Source organism: Cynocephalus volans, chromosome 4 (genome assembly GCF_027409185.1).
Source record: "Cynocephalus volans isolate mCynVol1 chromosome 4, mCynVol1.pri, whole genome shotgun sequence".
NCBI classification, from domain to species: domain Eukaryota; kingdom Metazoa; phylum Chordata; class Mammalia; order Dermoptera; family Cynocephalidae; genus Cynocephalus; species Cynocephalus volans.
The window spans coordinates 159,281,061-159,303,461 of NC_084463.1; the positions used below are offsets into that span (position 1 = coordinate 159,281,061).

General features: G+C 43.4%; 1 protein-coding gene across 11 annotated transcripts in view; it reads left to right on the forward strand.

Moving 5' to 3' along the window:
- Nucleotides 1-1,879: 1,879 nt before the first annotated feature.
- Nucleotides 1,880-22,401, forward strand: part of MARK2 (microtubule affinity regulating kinase 2) — a 55,933-nt gene continuing 35,411 nt past the window's right edge. For all 11 annotated transcript variants that reach the window (XM_063092728.1, XM_063092732.1, XM_063092730.1 and 8 more), the window contains exon 1: nt 1,880-2,473. In XM_063092728.1, the coding sequence (XP_062948798.1) occupies nt 2,420-2,473 (54 nt within the window). In that variant the 5' untranslated portion in view covers nt 1,880-2,419. The remainder of the gene's footprint in view (nt 2,474-22,401) is intronic.

The following is a 22,401-nucleotide window of genomic DNA, read 5'->3' on the forward strand; positions in this document are numbered from 1 at the left end:
TTAGATGAGAGCATGAGCCAGGAAGAATCACCTGAATGCTCTGTCCTTTGCTCCTATAACCCTTTCCTCTCTCTTTTCTCTGCTTCCCAGACCCTGGCCCTAAAATGATACTGGGCACAGGAATCAGCAATGTGCCTCCCTTTGGCCACCAGAGGGCAGATCATTCTCATGAATTTTTGGGTTGAATTTGGGGTAGAGGAGTGGAATGTACTCTCCTCTTCCTCTCTTTTTTCCCCTCACCTCGTTCGGTGTGCCTTCACCAACTTCTTCCTCAATGGTTGGGTACCTGAATGCAGCTGGGCGGGCGGGCACGGGGAGGTGACTTAGAGTCCTGTGGATTTACTCAGACTGTAGGTGGTACCTGTTGCCTTAGGAAGTACTTTCATACTTCTGTCATTGCATCTGTTTGGCTGCTTATTTCTCAGATTGACTTGACCAAGGGCTCAGCTCAAGATTCTGTAGCTGGGGTTGGAAGTCCAGTGCTAGAGGTCCAACCAGCACTTTTTCCCATTACCCTTGGGGCCTCTCTGCTCCTGTGTCTTTGGGGACCTGTTGCCTGAGCTTGTTCTCTGGCTCCTGTGGGGTCTCTGGCTCCTGCCCACCTTAAGCTGCTGTTGAGCCCTGGTGGGGGAGGAGGGAGTTCCAAAATGCCTTGGGTACCATGGGTGGGGACAGCTTGGAGCTGGTGAAATCAGCTCAAGCTACTGTTTCTCCTTGGTGAGACACTCTAGGGAGAAGTGAGAAGTCGACTCAGGTTGCCATATGTACTTCCTGTTAGAGTTGAGAATGACCTCAGGGCTCATGAATCTAATGATCCCACATTGCTGATGGGGAAACTGAGGCCCAGGGAAGAGAAAAAAAAGTAACTTCTCCAGGTGCGCATTCTTTGTGCCAACCTGAGGAATCATCATTTTCAACGAATTCATCTTTTCAGTAAGTTTGTTTGTCTTAGAAGGGATAACTGAAATGTGAGTTTAAGATGAGACGGTCTCTCCTGCCTCACCTTGCAGCGACTTTTTAAAAGGTGACTGGAATTCAAAGATGTTATTTTGAATGTCAACGCTGTAGCAAAGGCATAGATCCTTTCGATATAGGAAAGAGGAGCCTAAACCCAGAGATGTTATGTGATTTCCAGAATCGCACAGAATTTTCACTCGGCAGAGCTGGGTCTGGAATGCGGGGCCCTGGACCCTCCCGCAGCCGGTGCGAAGGGCGCTGACCTGGTGCCTGTCTGGGGCCTTGCCACGCCCTGCAGACTAGATGCGGATGTACGGATAGATATACAGAAGCCAAGACAGACTGAGTGTGGCAGGTGGTCGATGGTAGGTAGACAGGTAATAGACTGACCTTGCATTTGACAGGTGACACACATGTTGGCAAGTACTCGTAAGGGGATGATAAACACAAGATGGATTGTATGAGATGACTGACAGATGGACGAACAGACATACAGACAGGAAATTGCTTTAGAACCAAAGGCTGTCGATCGCAGGGACGGTTAGCAGCCTTATTTCCTATATGTCAAGTAAACACGCACAGGGGACCCACGCTTTCTGTACTAGGTTTGAAAATACTCGAAAACTGACGGAAAGAGACGAAGAGCCCGACTCAGGGAACCCCCCGGGATGTGACCAGGGGCTCGGCGAGCCTCGGGTGTTGCCGGAAATGGCCGACGACTGTCGTCGGCTGTGCGACGGGACGGGGGCGTGGCCGGCTCAGCACGCGGAGCGGCTCCGGGTGTTTCCGGAAACTGCCGAAAGCCAGTGTGAAGGGGGCGGGGACAGGCTGGTGGGCGTGGCTGGGCGGCTCTGGAGGACCCGGAGCGGCTTCGTGGATTTCCGTAAACAGAGCCTGAGCTTGGTCTTCGGGATCGAGGAGGCGCGCGCGTCCCCGGGGGTCACCGTCTTCGGCTGTTTCCGGAATTCGCCCGGAGTCTGGGGTCCGGAGGAGAAGGCGCGCTCCCTCCCGTTCCCAGCCGCTTCGGGTGTTTCCGGCTCCTGCCGGCGGAAAGAGCCGAGGGCCGGCGGTGGTGGCGGCCATGTTGGGAGCAGCAGGTCCGGCGGCGGCTGCCTGTGTGCCGGGCGCGGAGCAGTGCCGCTGAGGGCAGGGGAGGAGCGAGGCGGGCGGCCGGCTGCGGCGGCAGAGAGTAGGCGGAGCGGCGCGGCCCGGCCGAAAGGCGGCACAGCCCAGCCGGGGGTCGGGGGGGTGCGGTCCGGAGCCGCTCGGAGCCGGCGCGGCCTAGCCCGAGCGGCGCATCCCCGGGCTGGCGTGAGAGGCTGCCCGGCCTCCCCGCACCCCCGGCCGGGGCCCATGCGGCGGGTGCTCCTGCTGTGAGAAGCCCCGCCCGGCCGGGCTCCGCGCCTTCCCTTCCCTCCCTTCCTCCAAGCTTCTGGGTTCCCTCCCCTGAGATACCGGCGCCATGTCCAGCGCCCGGACCCCCCTACCCACGCTGAACGAGAGGGACACGGAGCAGGTAAGGAGCCCCGAGGGCTCCCCGAATTCTCTGGCTTGCCCCTGCACCTTGCGGAGCCTCCTCCTTCCTCTGCTCTCCTCGTGCCCCGCTGCCATCCTGCAAGCCTCGGCTGCCCTGTCATCTGGCTCTCGGCTCCGGCCCCGCACATCCCCCTTCCGAATCCTGACCTGGGACCCACCTTGTCCTGACTCCAAGCCGCACACTTGTCTTTCTGCCAACTCCCCTGTCCCCTCACGCCGCCCTCCTGCGCTCTTCCGTGTTACCTCCCCGGCTTCCTCTTCTCTTTCCTTTTTCTCTCGGGGGCCTTTCTGGTCTTCCTCCACCCACGCTTAAAGCAGCCACCCTCCTGCTCCTCAGCACCCGCGGTTGCCACAGATCGTTGTCCACCTCTTCCTGCATCTCTCTAGCCTTGCTTCCCCTCCGTCCGCACCGGTTCTCCCGGTCCCTGGTTATCGCCCTCAGGGGCCGTGCCCCGGAGTGTGTTCTCCATCCCTATCCCCTTTCAGTTCCCCAGCGTTTTGTACCTTGCTTCTTCCTTTCCAAATTGTGCCCTCCCTTTTGCTTGCAACCCACCAGCTCCATCCTCATCACCTTTCCAAATCGTTCGCCTACTCTTTGCTCATCACTTTCCCTTCTTTTCTCCAGGAGCTCCCTGGTTCCTGGCTCTGGCATTTGTCGCTTCCGTGTTTCCCATGCAGCTGTCATGCGCGTAGTTTTCCCACAGGTTGCCTTTGGGGTTCCAGTCATCACTCCCTTCAGAGTCTTTGGATCCCTCTTGTTCTCTTCCCCCCTGGGGTTTGGCTTTTAAGTCCCTTTGCCTCCTGTTCCACCAGCCTTCTCCCTGGGCTCTTTCTCCTGCCGGAAAGACACTCACTGTCTCGGCCCCATATTAGCACAACCTGTTGCTCAGTCCTTTCCCCGGCCTCACTGCATCACCGTCCTTGTCTTCCTGTCTTCTTACACTGCAACGCAAACCGTGATGCCTTTCCGTCTCTTCACTACAGCGTCTGTCACTTCCCATAGTGTCTTCCTCTTTGCTTGTTGCCTTCCTGTTTCTCTATCCTCACCCCTTTATCCCTACTGTGCCTCTTAATTAGTGTTGCCTTTCATCTCCATATTAGTCTCCTGCCTTCTTCACATCATATCCCTCCCCCATATGTTCCTATCCATTCCCTTCCTATTGGCTAGACTTTGTAATTCCCAGGAAGTCCAGGCGTTTTGCATGCTAGTTTCTTGAGCTGCAACTCAGCTTCATGACCCGACCCTGCACGCTCCTCCTCGTCCTGGCAATCACTGCTATCATTTGTCACCCAAGCCTTAGTCTTTTCTGTGTCATCTCACCTCTGAACCCAGAAGCATTCCATTCCTTTTTTTTTTTTTTTTTTTTCCCCACCATCTCCAGTGTCCCTTGCTTACTGCTCTGTGGAGACTTCTTTGCCTGTCATACCCGTCTTGGTGGAAAACTTTACTAGGAAAAAAAAATCTTGAAAAAGGAGCTCATCTGCCCTGAGGCTGCAGTGCTTTTTGCATTCATTTCCCTCATTACATCCTTTTTGTTACCCTCTTGTTCCCTTCTTTCTTCGTAGTCAGATAGAGCTGTTGTTATATTCTCTTGCATGTTAACACCTTTTTCTAAAAAAATCTTACCTCCTTTCATTTACTGTTTTTCTATTTTGTTATCTTCTCGCTCTGTGTCACTTGGGCAGTTAGAGGACAGAGTTTTTTCCTACAGTGGTTGACCCTTTTATTACTTATGGATTGTTTGCTTCTGGGGTGAAATAGGGGTTGAGAGGGAGGGATGGTTGATTTCTGTTTTATCACTGGGTTTGGCAGCTGATTCTGCATGGGACAGAGGTCTCTAGAAACAGAGGAGCATGGGCTACGTCTCACAGTCTTTCTCTCCTTCGCTTACCAGCTGGTTCTTTCTTCTTACTGGGAAGCACTTTCTCTAGGCCCTCTTGAGGTTGCTTATTCCATCCCTTTTCCTCTCACAACCTTTGTTTCAGCAGGTAAACCCTGCTTAACCAGAGAACTTTCCCAGACTGTTGATTATGAACTGGTAGGAGGAGGTCGAGTGACTTACTGGCACCCTCAGGCATTTGGGGAGTGGCATGGAGTGCCTACTCTCTCCATGAGGCTGTGGGGGCATTGTGTTCAGCAAAGTAGAGTAACAGACTGCCTCAATGTGGTTTCTTTGTGCTGTTTACTAAATGTAAATGTATTATTGCTGTGGTCTTTTTCTTGTGATGTGTGCATTGACTTCCTCTCTTCCTTACATGCCTAGCATACTGCTGAGCATGTAGTAGGCACACATCCACTGATTTCATGATAGCAATCATCCATGACCATTTTGGGATGTAAACTGTCCTCTGATAACTTTGTCCAAATCAGCGGCTGCATACATTGTCATCCTGTTCCAAATTATGAATAACTCATCCTGTCTCTACTCTTTATGGACTGAGCCACTTCATAACTTCTACTGTAGTTCTCAGGGTAGCCAATTACACTAGTGACTTAATATCAAGTTTTATCTCGGTAAAAGCACAGACTTTGGAAAACCTTGGATGCATATATTCCAGGCAAGTGCCTGTATTTTTTAAAGCAGGAAAAAAGACAAGCAGCAGTTCCTTTGGTCACAAGGCCAGGGATGTCAGAAGCATTGGCCTCCTTTAGAATAGATCATGCCACCAAGTAAAAGCAAGAAATCTCTTCTTGGTCCTGTGGCAATTTTATTTATTTTATTTATTTATTTATTTTTATTTTTTAAAAGATGACCGGTAAGGGGATCTTAACCCTTGTCTTGGTGTTGTCAGCACCATGCTCAGCCAGTGAGCGAACCGGCCATCCCTATATGGGATCCGAACCCGTGGCCTTGGTGTAACCAGCACCGCACTCTCCCGAGTGAGCCACGGGCCGGCCCCCCTGTGGCAATTTTAGCTAAAGTAGTCATGGAAGCTCAGTCATAGCAGTAGCTCTGACATTATGAAATAAAAAGCAAAGGGTTTGGTTGAGCTGATTCCCTCCTCCAAAGATTCTTTATCATCTTATTTAGATTTAAATTATTTAAACTGGTTTCACCAGAAAATAGGTAAATAAACTCCACTGGTTGTCTCCAATCTCATTTCTTTCTCTTCCTCTCCCCCTTTCTTTAAAAATATGGCTGAGAAGCTGTTTCCAGGAGCTCTTTGATCACATCTGAAATACACAGAGAAAATGTTGAAGCATAAAAATAAACCTCGTGTTGCAAGGATATTGCCTGTTTGCTGTCGACACTGCTTCTAACAGTAAAAGTAGGAGATAAAAGACAGTCAAGCCCTGTTTTTAAAATGGTTTTGTGGCACCTGATTCCACATGTGCTTTTTCACAGCCATAGACTTCTTCCTTTTGCAGAAGGAGAGTTCTGACTTGGGGCTGGTAGATTTGGGGATTCTTAGTATGTGTACTGAGCTTTCTGTTAGCTTCTATTCCAAATGGCTCTGCTGGCCTGGAGGTTTGGCAGTAGTGAAAGCAATCAGCAAGATGACTCTGTCTTCTAGCCAGCAGCAGCATTAACAGGCAAATGTGGAGAAGGGTCCAACTTCCAGAGTTTACCTGCCGCTGGCTAGAGCTTTCTGCAACACCTAGGGGAGGGGCTCCATGGCTTCAGACCTGCCCCACCTCTGGGCATCAGAAGCTATGAGAGATGGCTCCTAAGTGAAAACAGGAGCCTTTCCCTACCCACACTGCTTCTGCTGCAGTGGGCAAGGGAGGGGGCTGCTGTCATTCTTCTAAGGAGGGAATGGCATTGTTTATTCTCTTAGATCTAGGGAGAGGAGTTTGGAAGTCTTGGCAAAGAGAGCAAATCTAAGTTGTAGGATCCTGTAAAGAATAACTGAGCTACTCCAAACACATATTTATCGGACCCCACTGTTGATTCTGGCTAAATGTTGCCCTTAATAATTTGTTTTTGACGTCCTCTAGGTAGATTGGCTTGGTTAGATAGCATTTGACTCCTCACTCTGTGAACTGTGCAACACAGTGCTCTGGGTGCTGACTCTGCCCTCTGCCCTCTGACTCTGGCTGGGGGCTCTTTGGTAGGCTGCCTTCTGGTCAGGGATGTGGGTGAATGTCAGACCCTATAGTCTCTCACTTTCTGCTTGGCCCTAGAAATCAGGAATGAGATGTTGTCAGAACAAGGGCTTTAGGAGTCCCTGGAGTTTATAGAGTTGCCATATCAAAACCTTTGAACCCGGTGAAAGTGACTATTTGTAGTAAATTATGATAATTTCTCTCTAATCTGTGGACTTTGGGAAGTAGCTAAATAGATGGATACAAGGCAGTAATTGAAACTGGGCCTGTTTCAGATTAAAATCAGGTTTGCACAGGGATAACTGAATCTTTCAGACTGGGACCATAGATTGGGCTGAAGATTTTTTTCAGAATAAATGTCTTAAGCAGAGTTGATGCCTATGAGGTAGGAAAAGATTGAGAATTTGCCTGAGAGGTTTGCATGGTTAGATCTCTTGTGAGGCAGAGCTTCTCATACTAGATTGTTTCCCCTTTGGACAGAACAACCCAATTCTCAGTGGGCATTTGACCAGGACTAACCCAGCCCTCATAAACTCTTTCCCATTGAGCACTTAGCCACCTGGCTGGCATTTCTCTTCTCCCAGGAGCTTCGATGACGTTCCTACATATGTATTATGTCGACTTGAATGAATATTTCATGCCTAAAGTGCAGCCAAGCCTCAGACTTTGTGGCCCATTATCAACAAGGGGGTGGGGGAGCTGGGCGCCACCTTTGGCCCCATGATAGTATCTCTGCTAAATGGACTCCCCCCAGCAGCACTTTGAAGCTCATTAATGGATTGGGATGAAGTAACCCCAGCAGATGGAAAGGGCAAAGAGGGTGGTCATCGTCCTTCCTTGAGACTGCCTGATGAGGCTTTCCTTCGGTAACCAGGACCAGCCCCACTTCCTTCTGCTTGGTTAAGCTGTAGACTGAAGCTGCTAGGCCTGGGCTTTGAGAGAAGATGTAGAAATTTGATTCTCTCCTTTAGTGGTGCCACCAGGTTCGCCACTTTCCCATCAAAGCAAAAATTGAGAGGGATGTGGGTGGAGTTTAAACCTGGCCCTTCCTCCTTCAGTGGAAGTTCAGCAAAATGACAAACCAGATAGGTGGCTGAGTTTCCTTCTCTTGATGGGAGATTCCAGTATTTGTACATTTTGCACTTGAAGCTTGGTTCTTCAGGCTTTCTCCCAGCCTTCATCAAACAAGAGTGAGTCACTGAAGTGTTATCTGTGCATTTTTCCCCTTCTGTCTCAGCAAAGGGAAGAGTAAGCCTTTACAAACCTCGTGGGGGAGGAAATCACCCTTTTTCCCACTGCTGGCATGGGAAGAGGCAGGCTATCCCAGGTTAACCCTGAAAGTTCTTTTTTTTTTTTTTTTTTTGTCGTTTTTTCATGACCGGCACTCAGCCAGTGAGTGCACTGGTCATTCTTATATAGGATCCGAACCCGTGGCGGAGCGTCGGAGCGTCGCCGCGCTCCCAGCGCAGCACTCTACCGAGTGCGCCACGGGCTCGGCCCAACCCTGGAAGTTCTAACTCTGAGCAGAATGTCACTGCCCTACCACATCCTTTTTGGTGTAAGCCATTGAATGTCATTACTCTTCTTTTAGACTGAGATGGTACAGCTCATTCTGACACAACACCAAGAGAGAATCTCGCATTTTCATTTTCAGTTATCCCTCAGAGGAGAAGGCATCCCAGTTCTTTCTGTTGCCCACTAGACCAGCTCCTCCTTTTGGGGGTAGAATTAGGATAGATCCCTTGGATCTGCATGTCTGATTTCGTCTAGAGTGAAGTTTCTTGGTCCCTGTGGGGAGTCTTTACACAGATATCTGCCTTTGGGGTTAGCACTCATTTCCCCCATTTCCAGTTTTTTCTTACGTTTCTCATTAGAAAATAGTAAAAAGGACAAAAAGAAATGTATTTCCTCTTGTACACCAAATTAGTTTTAGGCTTATAAAGCCATGTGATCACAAGATTTGGTAGGAGAGAATGTGTGATGGACATTGGTATTGGTGACTAGGTGATTCCCAGGGACAGTTGTGGCGTGGGGAGAGGAGAGGTGTGTTCAGTGACTGGCTCTAAGCCACCTTTTTGGCCTTTTTCTTTTTCACATAAGGAAGGCGGAGCAGACCTGGGGCTTCTCTGTTGAACCAGTCAAGCTGGTTTTGAGCAGCCTCGGCCTATTTTCCTCTATGCTCTTTGGGAAGTTGGCAATACAAAGGTCTGTCTCCTCTGGGGCTGTGCTCATTGAGGCGTGAGTTTAGAAAATGTCTGTAAACAGCCCCCTTCTCCTCCCCAAACACTGAGTGGGTCTCTGAGCTGGCCTCTACTCCATGCTGAACCTCGAGGCAACCTTTTCTGCTTTATACTTTTCACTGGAAGCTCTAGGACACTTCTTTTCTTGGGTCCCCTTCCCAATTCACAGCTTGGCAAAAGACCCTCAGCTTGGCCAGAAGGGACTGGTTCTGGGGTTGGCTCTCTGTTTGTGGGTCTGGAAGGGAATTGGGGGTCCTGACTCCCAGCTGCTATGATCTGGCTGCTAAACTCGGTGAGACCCCAGATGTTCTGGGCCAGTACAGTGGGACAGTCTGTCCAGGTCTGCTGGGGAAGAAGAGAGAATAGTTTTTGGTTTTTGGCAGCTCACAGGTATGTCTGCCATGGGAAACAGTTTGAGTTTGTCCCTGATCAAGGTACCTGTAGGACAGGTGGGAGTCACTTCCTAAACAGCAGTAGGGAGTCTTTCTCTGGGAATAGGACCTACCCAGATTCTGAGACTCATGGACCATTAGTGCTGCTAATGGAGCAGGATTGTTTTCCGAGTCTCCCCACTAAGCAGAAAATTCTCAAGTAAGAAAGTTTGGTAATTAGTGAGGGAAGCTACCTGCAGACAGAGGTCTGGCCTGTGCCCTTGTCCTTGGGGGCTGTCTGTTCCTGTTGCTACTGCAGTGACCTACTCATTGCTTCTCCTGGGCACCATTTCACTGGGGGTTTTGTTTTGGTTACTGATATGCTGGGTGGCCTGCTTTTTCCTCCACCTTGTTTAGATCTTTGCTTTCCCCATCACTTTCCACCTGTCCTCTTCAGATGGCCGTCATTTGGTGTCTGTGCAGGTAGTGTTGGAGGCACTTATGGCTTGTTGCTTTGTCTTTTTGCCCACAAGTTTGAATTACTGGTTCTCCAGTCACAGGAAGTGGGAACCCTTAGGCCAGCTTGGTCCAGCATAGCATAGCATACTGATTGAGTTGGGCTTATGGTAGAGTTGAGAGGAGATCCCAGCACTTTTTAACTTCCAATTAGGGGTTCCTCTGTGGTTAAGAGCAGGTTTTTGCATCAAGGTTCTCTGTTTTGGAATCCTGGGTCAGCCTCTACTGTGACCTAAACTTCCTTAATCCCTCTGTGCCTGTTTGCTCATCTGTAAAATGGTATGAATAACATAACAGTATCTATTTTGTAGGTATAGTTGTAGTGAACATTGTGTTAAATATAAAGCTCTTAGTACACCACCTGGCACATCTAATAATCATTGTATTTATTGTTCCAGTTGAGCACTTAGTGAATTTTCTCTGAGCACCACACAAATCCAAGTCAGCATAAGGGATGTACGTTGGAATTTCTGTTATCAATTGAAAGAATCTTGTTCTCCTTAGCTTCTTCCAGCCATTGGGGTTCCATAGGTGCTGTTTCTAGTATTTCTGGTTTTTTAAAATTTGTTTATTTTTGTTGATTGGTTTGTTGTTGTTGTTTTTAACCAATCAGCTATCTAAAAGAAAATAGAATGGTGTTGGAGAGGTTTGTGTACTTTTGAGAGCACTTTTTGAAAAACGGTAGGGTTTTTTTGTTTTTGTTTTTGTTTTTAATATGGCATCAATATTAGGCAGTTTTACTGATTAAAGGGGAAAAAAAACTACCCACTGACTGCCCATATTTGTGTGCCGTGAATATTGGTGGTTGGTGTGTAGCCTCATCAATGGCTGGAAGGCCAAATCCAAAGTCACCAGAGCAAGAATTTGGTTCTGGGTGTTAGAGGGGAGCCCTAGGGTTCCTCCATGCAAGGCCCCACCAAGTGCAGAATTTCTCTCATCGTGTTTCTTTCTTAAAGTGCAGTATTAACTGACCCTTTAGCCACAGGAGAAGGCTCCCTGTTTCTCATAAAGACCATGTGGGAACTTAGCAGCATATGATTGTAGGTTCCTTTTTCGCTAGCAGAGAAGTCCTTCAAGGGCGGGTTCTTGTTACCTCCCCTTTGAGAGGCCTGAAGACAGGCGGTCATTTCTCAGCTTCTGTGAATTTGTGGACTTTGAGTCTTGGGCCGAGATTTTGGTCTCCATTGCTTCCTTGTTTATCTTCATCTCTTGCCATTTCTGGAGCCTGAATGCCATGTCAGAATAGTAAGTAAGTTGCTTAGTTTTTTCACATTGCAACTGTGGTGGGGGAGGAGGGTAACAGTGTCACCTCTGTGCTCATCAGGGAATATTTCTTTCACTGTTTTCCTCTTCCTTTTGACCACTCTTCTGACTTGTCACACTTCCTTTTTTTTTTTTTTTTTTTCCTGTTTGGTTTCTTTGAACTCCCTTCCTTCATCATCACATCTGTGTTCCTCTCCATCTCAGGTTTTCATCTCCTCGTCCCATTCTCCCTTACATGATTCTGTGCCTTTTTTGTGGCATGACTCAGGAGAGGAATTTTCATAGTCTGAGATCTTCTTCACATATAGAATCCCAGAATCACCAACTCCTTTCTTTTTCTCATTCTGCTGATTTCTGTAGAGTTAAGGATTTGCTGCTTTAGAAAACATGTTCTTAGACTGTGAGCTCTGCAAGTAAAAAGGAAAAAAAAGTTCTTTTTGTGTCTTTGGAGCCACCTTCCTTAGTAAAGCCAGGCTTGGCGACCTGACAACTTATTAGGGACTGCATCCTGGTTTCCTTGGTGACAGGGTCTAAGCTGGGTCTGGGCCGTTTCCTCTGGCCTATCAGGAATGCCATAAGTCTAGAACCTGTTTTGGGAGTGCTCTGGGGAGGCACTTGTTAATTTTGAGTGCAATATTGAATTTAGTTCTAAATGCTGTCTTGGGAACCTGGGGGGTCACTAAGACCTTTTTGGGTGGTGTACAAAGTCACAATTATTTTCATCATAACATTAACACAGTATTTGCCTTTTTCACTCTCATTCTCTCACTAGTATACAATGGCATTTTCCAGAGGCTAAGTGATGTGTGGTGACATCATCAATCTTTTGGCTAATGAAATGTGTGATGTTTTCTTGTGTTTTCCAGAATTTTTAAGGTGGTACTTTAAGGTATAAATATAGAAGTTTTCAGTATGGACTCAGTTTGATCTTGATACTTCTGCTGTGTTCTTACTAGCTCTCTTCAGTTATACCTGCTGTAATTTCCCTGGTAAACTTCAATTTTTTCTGATAGTTATTTTGAAATCCCAGCATTTTCCTGGCAACTTTGAGGAAACATAATGAGAAGTAAGTACAATTTGTAAAATTTACTTGTAGAAACTTTTGGGAAAACTTCTAATTTGACAAGTTTTATTAACAACTTATTTTAACACTATATTTTATTCTAAAATAGTAGAAAATTTATAGTATTTCTCTTATATTTAAGGACGGATTGTTGGCTTAAAAAAGGGAGATTAGAAGACTTTCTTTTTCAACCCGTGGCTACAACTTCTGTGTTTAAAGACACTGAAGTGGACATATCAACATGTGTAAGGCAGGACTGTACTCCAAAGAAACTGGGCAAAACTGCAAATGAGAAGTGTAAAAACAAAGAAAAGAAATGAACGTATAATGAAAGTTATCATCCCAGCTTTGTAGATGTTAATCATGGACCTTATTGTGTCTTATGCAACAGAACATTTTCGTGTAGTATTATGGCGCCAGTTAGGTTGTGACATTGTATCAAGATCAGTCATTCAGAGTGTAAAGAAAAAGAAATTGAATATTTTAAGAGTTCCTACCGTGAGCTCTTTAAAAGCCAAAATTTGTTCCAGCTTTTCAAACTAGAAATGAAAAAGTCACCGAAGACTCATACAGGATAAGTTACCACATTGCTTTGGCTGGAGAAGGCCACATAGTAGCTGAGAAGCTAATAGTCTTGAATATCTGACATTCCTGAATGCCCAGTGGATGAAAAGTCAGAATTCAGGGCAGTGCCACTTCAAATGTTACCACGATTCATCAAATTAAAGATTTAGCTGCAAACATGAAGACTGAGTTAATATCTTGTTCATAGAATTTTACTTTCACCTTACTGATGAGCACGTCTACAGACGTGGCTTGACTTGCTGTATCAGCACCAACTACTCTTCGAAGAATAATTTTTTTGTGTGAATTTATTTATCACCATTTATCACAAGTGGTGATAAATATCCAAAGGGTTGAATAACTTTTGGAATCTCATGATTTATCCTGGAACAACTTCATTTCCATTTGCCCTGTTGGTGCAGAAGCAATGGCAGAGAAAACTGCTGGTGCCATCACACAAATCAAGGCAGGGGCACCAAACTACCAGTGGTCATAGTCATGGTCTTCTTTCCTGCCACACACTGCAGCTGGAAATTTATTTATTTATTTATTTTTTGCGGCTGGTCAGTACAGGGATCTGAACCTGTGACCTTGGTGTTATAAGGCTGCGCTCTAACCAACTGAGCTAATCGGTCAGCCCCTGCAGTTGGAAATTTTAAAAAGTCATTCACACTTGAGTGTCCTGGATGAAGGACTAAAAATTATTAATTTTTATCAGACCTTGACCCTCTAATAAAAGTCTCTTTAATATTCTGAGTAATTAAACGCGAAGTATCCATGACGCACTGCTGCTGTATGGCGTAGTACAATGGTTGTTGTCTTGAGGAAAACCACGTGTAGCTACAGTTGTCATTGTTTTTACTTGAAAGAACAATTAATGGACAAACTATAATTATTCATACGCAAGTATTTAGTAGGCATTTTCTTGAAAATTAACAAAATGAGCCTGTCACTGTTGCCAGTGATAAAATTCATGTTTCAAGTGAAAATTAGAATTTTGACAAACTTGTATCATCAAAGATTTCTCTGATGAGATCAGTGGTAAAATATGAATATGATTTTTTGGTATTGTGTGAGATGTCAGTATTTGGAAATTCTGTGTAATTCAGTGAAGGAATATTTTCCAGATTGCCAGTGAGTAAAAGCCATTCAAAGTGCAGGATGACCAGTGGACTTTAATGTAAAGATATACAGAAGGTTCCTTGATAAAATTTCAGATTCCACATTGCAATGCCTTTAAAAACTGCCACTTGTTGAGTTTTGGTCTAGTATCACAGAAGAAAATCCTCAGTATCTGAAAGGCTATCAAACTCCATTTTTCAACTACATGTCTGTGTGAAGTGAGATTTTCTTCATGTACTTCAACCAAAACAGCATATTGAAACACATTGAATGCAGAAGCAGATATGAGGAGTCAGCTGTCTTCTGTTGAGCCAGACATTAAAGAGATGTGCAAGAATATAAAACAGTGTGACTCTGTCAGGAAATTTCATTTTATTTTGGAGAGTATAGTTTCTTTATTAAAAATAGGTTATTTATATAAAGTATAATTGGTTTATTGTTATTTCGAATGAAAATTTTAAAAAATTATCAGTTTTAATTTTTAATAAGGTAGCTATGGATAGCTATAACCCACATAAACAAAAGATCTTTGCAGTCCTCAATAATTTTTTAAGTAATGAAGAGTTACTAGGACCAAAAAGTAGGAAAGCCATTGCTATAGACAAAACTTGGGTTGATTGACACTGGTCTTGATTAGTTGATTACTTGCTCTGACTTTATAAGGAGCCCTTGTTTTGCGGTTCCTAGCCCCTGTATGATCCCTGCCTGGGCCTCAAGAAGGGACTTTGGTTTTCAGTCCTTCTGGTTTTGGAAGCTGGTTCTCTGTGACCTGAGGGACTTTGACCAAAGTTAGCCGATTTCCTTCTTCTGATACATGTAGCATCGGCTCTCTGAGTTTTGTTGTTGTTGTTGATGTTTTTCCCTTAAATATGGAGCTTGTTTATTCTTTTTTCCCTCTTTCTCTTTATTCCTTAAATCTTTTTCTTTTTCTCATTTTTCCTTTCTTTTCGTTTTATTTTTTCTTTTTCTCATTTTTCATTTTTTATACTCTTCTTTTCATGTGCCTTCTTTCCCATTTCTTATTTTTTTTAAAGATGACCGATAAGGGGGTCTCAACCCTTGGCTTGGTGTTGTCAGCACCACACTCAGCCAGTGAGCAAACTGGCCATCCCTATATAGGATCCGAACCCGTGGCCTTGGTCTTATTAGCACCGCACTCTACCGAGTGAGCCACGGGCCATCCTTTTTTTCCCCGTTTCTTTAATTGTTAGTATTTGTTTTTCGTTTTTTTGGTCTGCCAATGTGGGTTTTTTTTTTTTTTTTTTTTGTCTTTTTCGTGAGTGCACCGGCCATTCCTATATAGGATCTGAACCCGCGGCGGGAGCGTTGCTGCGCTCCCAGCGCCACACTCTCCCGAGTACGACACAGGCTCGGCCCTGCCAATGTGTTTTGATTGCATCATAAAATCAGTTCATCAGGTGGAGACTTCTTTTAGTATGTATTTAGTTGTGGTTTGGAAAATATAGTTTTTTTATGAAAAATAAGTCATTTGTGTTTATATGTAATGAGTTTATTAATGTAATGTTCTTTTAAATAAATTATTAAAATTTTTCCTCATTTCAATTTCTTATAGTAAATATTTATAGATATAGTCCATATAAATAAAAGCTTTGGGGGACTCGATTTTTTTTTTTTTTTGGCAGCTGTAAGGGGATCCAAAAAGTGCTCAGTTATTTTTGAGAATGCAAAGGGTTCCTGAAACCAAAAAGTGTAAAAGTCATGGATACTGGACAAATCATCCTGTTTAAAAAAAAAAAAAAGGGAGACTCATGGTTGTAAGAAAAACTTGGAGTTGATTTTCTCTGGCTTTGGTTGGTTGGTTTTTTGATAACTTCGTAGGAAACCTTCATTTTGCAGTTCCCAGCCACTAATTAGGCTGGGCCTCAGGAAGGCACTTGCTCCCTTGGTTTTCAGTAGTCTAGCTGAGAAAGTTGGTTTTCAGTGACCTGAGGATCTTTGACCAAAGTTGGCTTGTTTTTTCTTTTGAATACATAACATTGGCCATGTGAGTTTTTTTTTTAAAGAGTTAATTTTTATTTTATAAATTTTGAGGTAATTTTAAACTTACAAGAGTTTCAAAAGTATTCCAAAGAGTTCCTGTATATTCTTCACCCAGCTTTCCCTTATGTTAATGTCTTGTATAACCATAGAACATGCATCAAAATTAAGAATTATCTGAGTCAGGCCACCAGAAAAACCCCACAAAAACTAAGAATGAATCTTTGTATAATGCTATTAACCAAAGTACAGAACTTATCAGATTTCATCAGTTTTTCCACTAATATGCTTTTTGTATTCCAGGGTCCAGCACTGCATTTAGTTTTCATGTCTCTGTCTCTATAGTCCTCTCAAATCCATGTCCATTTCTTAGTCTTTCCATGTCTTTCATGACTTTGAACAATTTTAAAGAATAGTGGCCAGTTATTTTACAGAAAGTTCCACGGTTATGATGATCTGAAATTTTTTCATGGCCTTGTGCTTTAATTTTATTTTTTTGTTGTGGTAAAATATACATACCATAAAATTTATTATTTTATTAGTTTTTAAGTGTACAGTCCAGTGGCATTAAGTAATTCAGAGTGTTGTGTAACCATTATCACTATTTCCAGAACTTTTTCTACTTAAGTAGAAACCATACCAGAAGAACAGTAAATCCCCATTCCCATTTCTCGCAGTCCCTTGTAACCTCTATTCTTTTTGTCTCTATGAATTTGCCTATTCGAAAGACTTCTCATAAATGGAATCATATGATATTTGTCCTTCTGTGTCTGGCTTGTTTCATTTAGCATAATGTTTTCAAGGTTTATCTGTGTTGTAGCTTTAATTCATTTTTTTTTAAAAGATGACCGGTAAAGGGATCTTAACCCTTGACTTGGTGTTGTCAGCACCACGCTCACCCAATTGAGCTAACTGGCTATCCCTGTATAGGGATCCAAACCCGTGGCCTTGGTGTTATCAGCACCACACTCTCCCAAGTGAGTCAGGGGCTGGCCCTTTAATTCCATTTTAAAGGTTAGTTAGCTGACTTGGATACTAATGATGATATGTATTAGGTTGATATTTTGGAAAATGTAGTTATTTTTCATTCAAAAAAAGTCAATTATAATTGTAATGGTTTTGGTAATATTATTTTAAATTAATTGGTAGCTTAGCATTTTCTCAGTTTTAATTTTAATATAGTAAATATCATTAGCTATAACTCACATGAACAGAAGGTATTTGACATCGTCAGTAATTAAGAGTGTAAAGGATTTCCAGACAGAAGTGTGAGAACCACTTTTGTAGACAGATGTAGGGTTGATCATCTCTGTCCTTGATTGGTTGGTTACTTGCTGTGACCTCAATGAGCCTCTGTTTTACAATTCCCAGAGTCCTGGCTGGGCCTCAGGAAGGCACTTGCTGCCTTGGTTTGCAGTTGTTTATAGATGAGGAAACTGGTTTGTCAGTGACCCAAGGAACTTTGACCAAAGTTGGCTCATTTCCTCTTTTGAATACATAGCATTGGTCTTTGTATATATATATTCCATTAAAAAGATCATTTGGCTTACTTGGATTTCATTATGACAGTAGGTATTTTTTTTTAAGTTTATATGTTGGCTATTGGTCAATTCCAAATTTGAAAACTGCAAAGCTTGCATAGCTTTTATCCTTGAAGAACCTTGGTGCCTACAATAGCTGAAGGCTGGTAGACTGTAGTCAATGAAGTTAGAACACCCAATAGTCTGTGCCCTGGGGGGCTGCAGAGTCTACATACTTTGTTCCTTTTTCTTTTGTGTTTTTTTTTTTAGCCCCTGTTTCTTAATGAAATGTGCCTGCCAAATATCCACACTTATGTAGGTATATTTAATTTTCTCCTGTAAGACGTAGGCGTATTTGGTGTAACAGGGTATGAACTTTGTCTTTGCCTGGTAAGTCTTTAAGACACAGGTAAAATTGTAGTAGATATGTAAGTTTTTTTAATTACCCTATAATTGTCAACCTTGTTCTTTTGCATATAATCATCCTTCAATTTCCGTAGCACCTCTAACTTTTAAAATCTTCCCTTAGTACAGCTAATAGTAGACCTTGGGCCTCCTCTAATGGTCATTTGGACCAGCTTTAAGCAAACCTTTTTAAATCATCTCATTTGCTCAGAATCACATCTCATCAGAATCATTAAAAAAAAAAAAAAAAAAAACTGTTTAATCAAGTGCTTGACATATCAATTTGAGTCTCCATACAGGCTTGCAGGATTATAGCTCCATTTCCCATCACTCAGCAAGTCCCATAATCCTCTGCTTTTTAAACAAAGCGTATTTCTTTTCAGATTCACACGTGGCTTTCATTTCAATTCCAGAATTGAACTTGATGTTATTTTCTCTCTATGGCCACTGGTCTGTATGGAAGATAAAGACTTTTGCTTTCAAAGATTTGTTCACTCTGTTAGCTAAGGCAATGAGTCAGTAATGGTACTTCCTGGATGGCCTTGTAAGTGCATTATTCTGTTGCAAGTCTTTGGGAAATTTGGTCTTTAAGGGAATGGACTGAGTACTTGAAGAATAGACAGTGCCCTACGCATTACCTCACTTCACATGGTTTGCTCTGAGGCTGTGTATCTTTAGCTATAGACATAATAGCCAACATTTATTGAGAGCTTACTTCGTCCCAGGCACGTATTACCTGTTTTACGTTCATTAACTCATTTACTCTTTGTAATGAGATAGTAGGTATTCTTTTACGGATGAGGAGACAGAGGCCCAGAAATGAGTAACTTGTATAAGGGTGCAAATCCAGGTGGTCCAGAGTGTGTGTCATTGTTGGGACTAGCCTTTCTTGGCTGTGGAGAGCCCTTCACTACTGGCTTCAGTTGTATCCAGGCAGTAGAAAATAGTTCTCTTAGAATTAGCTCCCAGTCAGTGTGGGGCAAAAAATGTCTCACAGATTAGATTTGGAGTCATGTGTGGTCTCTTCTGCCCCCAGTTGATTCTTTCTGTTCTGATCTCTCTGGCCTGTTGTAAATGGCAGAAGTGGCATGGATGCCGTGCATGCAGCTCTCTGGGCTTACCTCCCTGGTACTGAGTACTCCATGCAAGAGCTATGGGAAACTTTAAAAATACCCTATTTAATCATGGCTTCTGATTTGCTTCTTTATCTCTTCCCATCTTCTGAAATTTCAAGAACCACTTTAGAAGAACCAAAGCTGTGAGATGTAAAATGGGTAACAAGTAAATACTTCACAGCACAGGACAGTTTGGATTTCTAGATTTGACTGTCCTGCTCTGTGGCGCCCAAGAGATGTTGGGGTTCTAGATTCTTTTTTTTTGGTAAGCACCCCCACCCCCGCCGAAAAAAAAAAAAGTAAGGAGCTTTTGTGTGTAGATCTTAACTGTGTATATTTGTCCCTTTGAAACAAACTCAAGTTCTCTCTTTACAGCCCTCTGTGCCACTTATACACACAGAGGCATGGAGCTACTTGCTCTCAGCCTTGACTGCCAAGAGCACTGAGCATTGCAGCTGGTAGTGCCAGGCCTCTGTGTGTGTTTAGGACTTGCCAGTTCAATCCTGGGAACTGAACGCTGGCCATTTTCCTGTGTCCCTTTATCCCATTGCTTGTGTAATATGCCAGTACTTCCTGTTTGCCTTTGCTTGGTCTCTCTTTCAGTTCACTTCTCTCTCCTGAAGCTGGTCCTCATAGTTATACATGTGGCCCTCCTAGACATCGGCAGTTCTTTCTTATTGGGAGTGTTTGCTTTGTGCCCCTCGACAGAATTTTAGTTAAACTTGAGCGTATAGTTTGATTTACTCGCTTGTCTGACCTTGGTAATGGTGACTTTTCTTTTAATGCAAGCCTGGGGTGAACTGCTACCCTTGATTCAAGCATCACCTAGCCACTTGTGCCCCTCTTGCTGTCCTAGCAGAGAAAGAAAGAGAGTTTGACTATATGATTGTGTTCAAAGCTGATTCACCTCTCCAAAATCACAGTTATGTGCCATTTCTAAATTACTTTAGAACCCATCTCTTTTTGTTAGAGTGGAAAAACCAAGATCCACCTAAGTTATTTTGACAAGCGCAGACTGTTGGCTTTCATATGGGTGGTTCCCTCCCTCCCCACACCCCACCTCCAACACATTTTTATCTCTCAACAGAGGTAGCTGCTATTCACACACAGGTGTTCTTTAGTGATGAGGACCACAGCTTCCTTGGAGAGTGCATGGCAGTTTTCCTAGCTAATGAAAAGGCTGTCATAATGGGTTAGGTCCATAGGGGCTCTGCCCTTCTGTACTTGTATTCCCAGGGAGAAAAATCTCTACCTTAATTACCGACATCATGCTGGCAGAGAGGTATGGCTGCTAATTGATTAGATGACAGTCCCTGGTGTTTATGTGGGACTGTTGGGGTGGTTTTGTTTTGTTTCAAATAAATGAATAGATTTGGGCCAGGTAAGTTGATTTTGGAGAGATGGAGATCTGTGTAGGTATTTCCCTTTATTAATTTCATGTCTTTTTTTTTTTTTTTTTTTTTGTCGTTTTTTCGTGACCGGCACTCAGCCAGTGAGTGCACCAGTCAGTCCTATATAGGATCCGAACCCGCGGCGGGAGCGTCGCCGCGCTGCCAGTGCAGCACTCTACCAAGTGCGCCACGGGCTCGGCCCTTAATTTCATGTCTTTAGTGCAACTTGTGTGTCTAATTTTCTTACTTGGTAGACTTGGTAGTAAGAAGTACTAAGTAGGCTTGCCTTGCCATTTTGGTGTAGGTGGTGAATAATATCTCTTCCTTTTCTGCTCTCTTCTGGTGTGTTCCCTTTCTGTTTGGTAGCACCAGATTCCTTTATTTGGCTTGGTTTTCATTCCTTCCTTCTGTTGTAGAATGGTTGAACCCTATTCTGAAATATATTTTTAAGATAGTGTTTAAAGCAAATACCCTGCCTTCCTTGAAACCACAGAAACTGCTTGTGAAACAGCTGATAAGACAGGCTGCCAATTCAGACTGTTAAAACCAATCCCTTAATGACAAAATGTCACACACTGATGTTAAACCTTCATTATAATTGTGGTGTGAGGACTTTTCTCAATAATAAATGTTTAGGTGCTGAACTCCTAGTTTCACATTGGGAATGCTTACATTACAGAATTCTTCATGGCAAACCATTCCAGAAGAGTCTTGTGTAGCTTATCTACTGTCCACTGTGCAAGAAAGGTTTTAAATAAACTGACTGCCATCCATCCTCATCTTCTTTTTTTTTTTTTTTTTTTTTTTTAATTCCAGGAAGTGATTTTCTTTTCAGGTGATTTGGACCAAGCCTCACCAGCTTTTCTTGTTTTTAAGATAGGAGAAGAACTAGCTTCAGAATTGTTTCTTTCTCCCAACAGAGGACTTGATCCTTAATCTTTATCCTCAGGCCCAGAATAAACTGACTCTTCTTCTCTTTTTAAATGGCATAGAATCTTCTGTTTGTCTAGGGAATTTTATTTCTTTCCAAGCACTTTCAGGGATGAGTATTCATTCCTCCCTATTTACTTCCCAATGAGCTCTGAAACTGCTGGTAGCCTGATGGGTAAGGGTACAGTTTAAAAACTAGGATCAATGTGAACTGAGCCATAGCACTGGTTGGATGAGAAATAAAGGAGGAGAAGACCAAGCTTGACAACCAACAATTAAGAAATAAAGGAAAAATATGAGAGGACTTCAAAAATTCATGGAAAAATGGAATTAAAAGATAAAAATAAGAAAAATAAACTTTATTTCTCAACATAAACTCCATCAAGTTCAAGACACTTTTTTAGTGATGATACCAGCCATTTAGTTCATCCCTAAAGAACTGAAGGTCGGCTGGCCAGTTAGCTCAGTTGGTTAGAGCATGGTGGTGTAACACCAAGGTCAAGGGTTCAGATCCCCATATCAGCCAGCCACCAAAACAAACAGAAATCTTGGGACTGTTCTATCTTGGTGAAAAATACTAAAACAAAAAAACCTGAAGGTCCTGGGAATTTAACAATGTCAGTGCCAATGCAGTCTTTTTTACATTATTACCTGAAGAAAAATGGGTGCCCTTGATAGTTCTTTAAGATTAGGAAACAAAAAGAAGTCAGAAGTTACCAAATCAGGACTATAAGGTGGATGCCTAATGATTTCCCATTGAGAATCTCACAAATTTGCTCTTGTTTGATGAGAGGAATGAGCAGGAGCATTGTCGTAGAAGAGGACTATCTGGTAAAAGCTTCCCTGGGCATTTTTCTGCTAAAGCTTTGACTTTATCAAAACACTCATAATAAGCAGATGTTATTGTTCTTTGGCCCTCTAGGAAGTCAACAATCAAAATGCCTTGAGCATCCCCAAAATCTGTTGCCATGACCTTTACTCTTGATCAGTCTGCTTTTTCTTTGACTGGATCATATCCATCTCTTGGTAGCCATGGCTTTGATTGTGCTTCGTCTTTAGGATCATACTAGTGAAGCTGTGTTTCATCTCCTGTTACAGTTCTTTGAAGAAATGCATCAGGATCTTGATCCCACTTGTTTAAAATTTCTGTTGAAACTGCTTTTGTCTGCACCTGATCTGGATGCAATAGTTTTGGCACCCATCAAGCAGAAAGTTTGCTCAACTTTAATTTTCAATCAAATTATATAAGCTGAACCAGTTGAGATGTCTGTGGTGTTGGCCACTGTTTCTGCTGTTAGTTGTTGGTCCTCTTCAATTACGGCATGAACAAGATTAATTTTTTCCTTGTAAATTGATAATGGA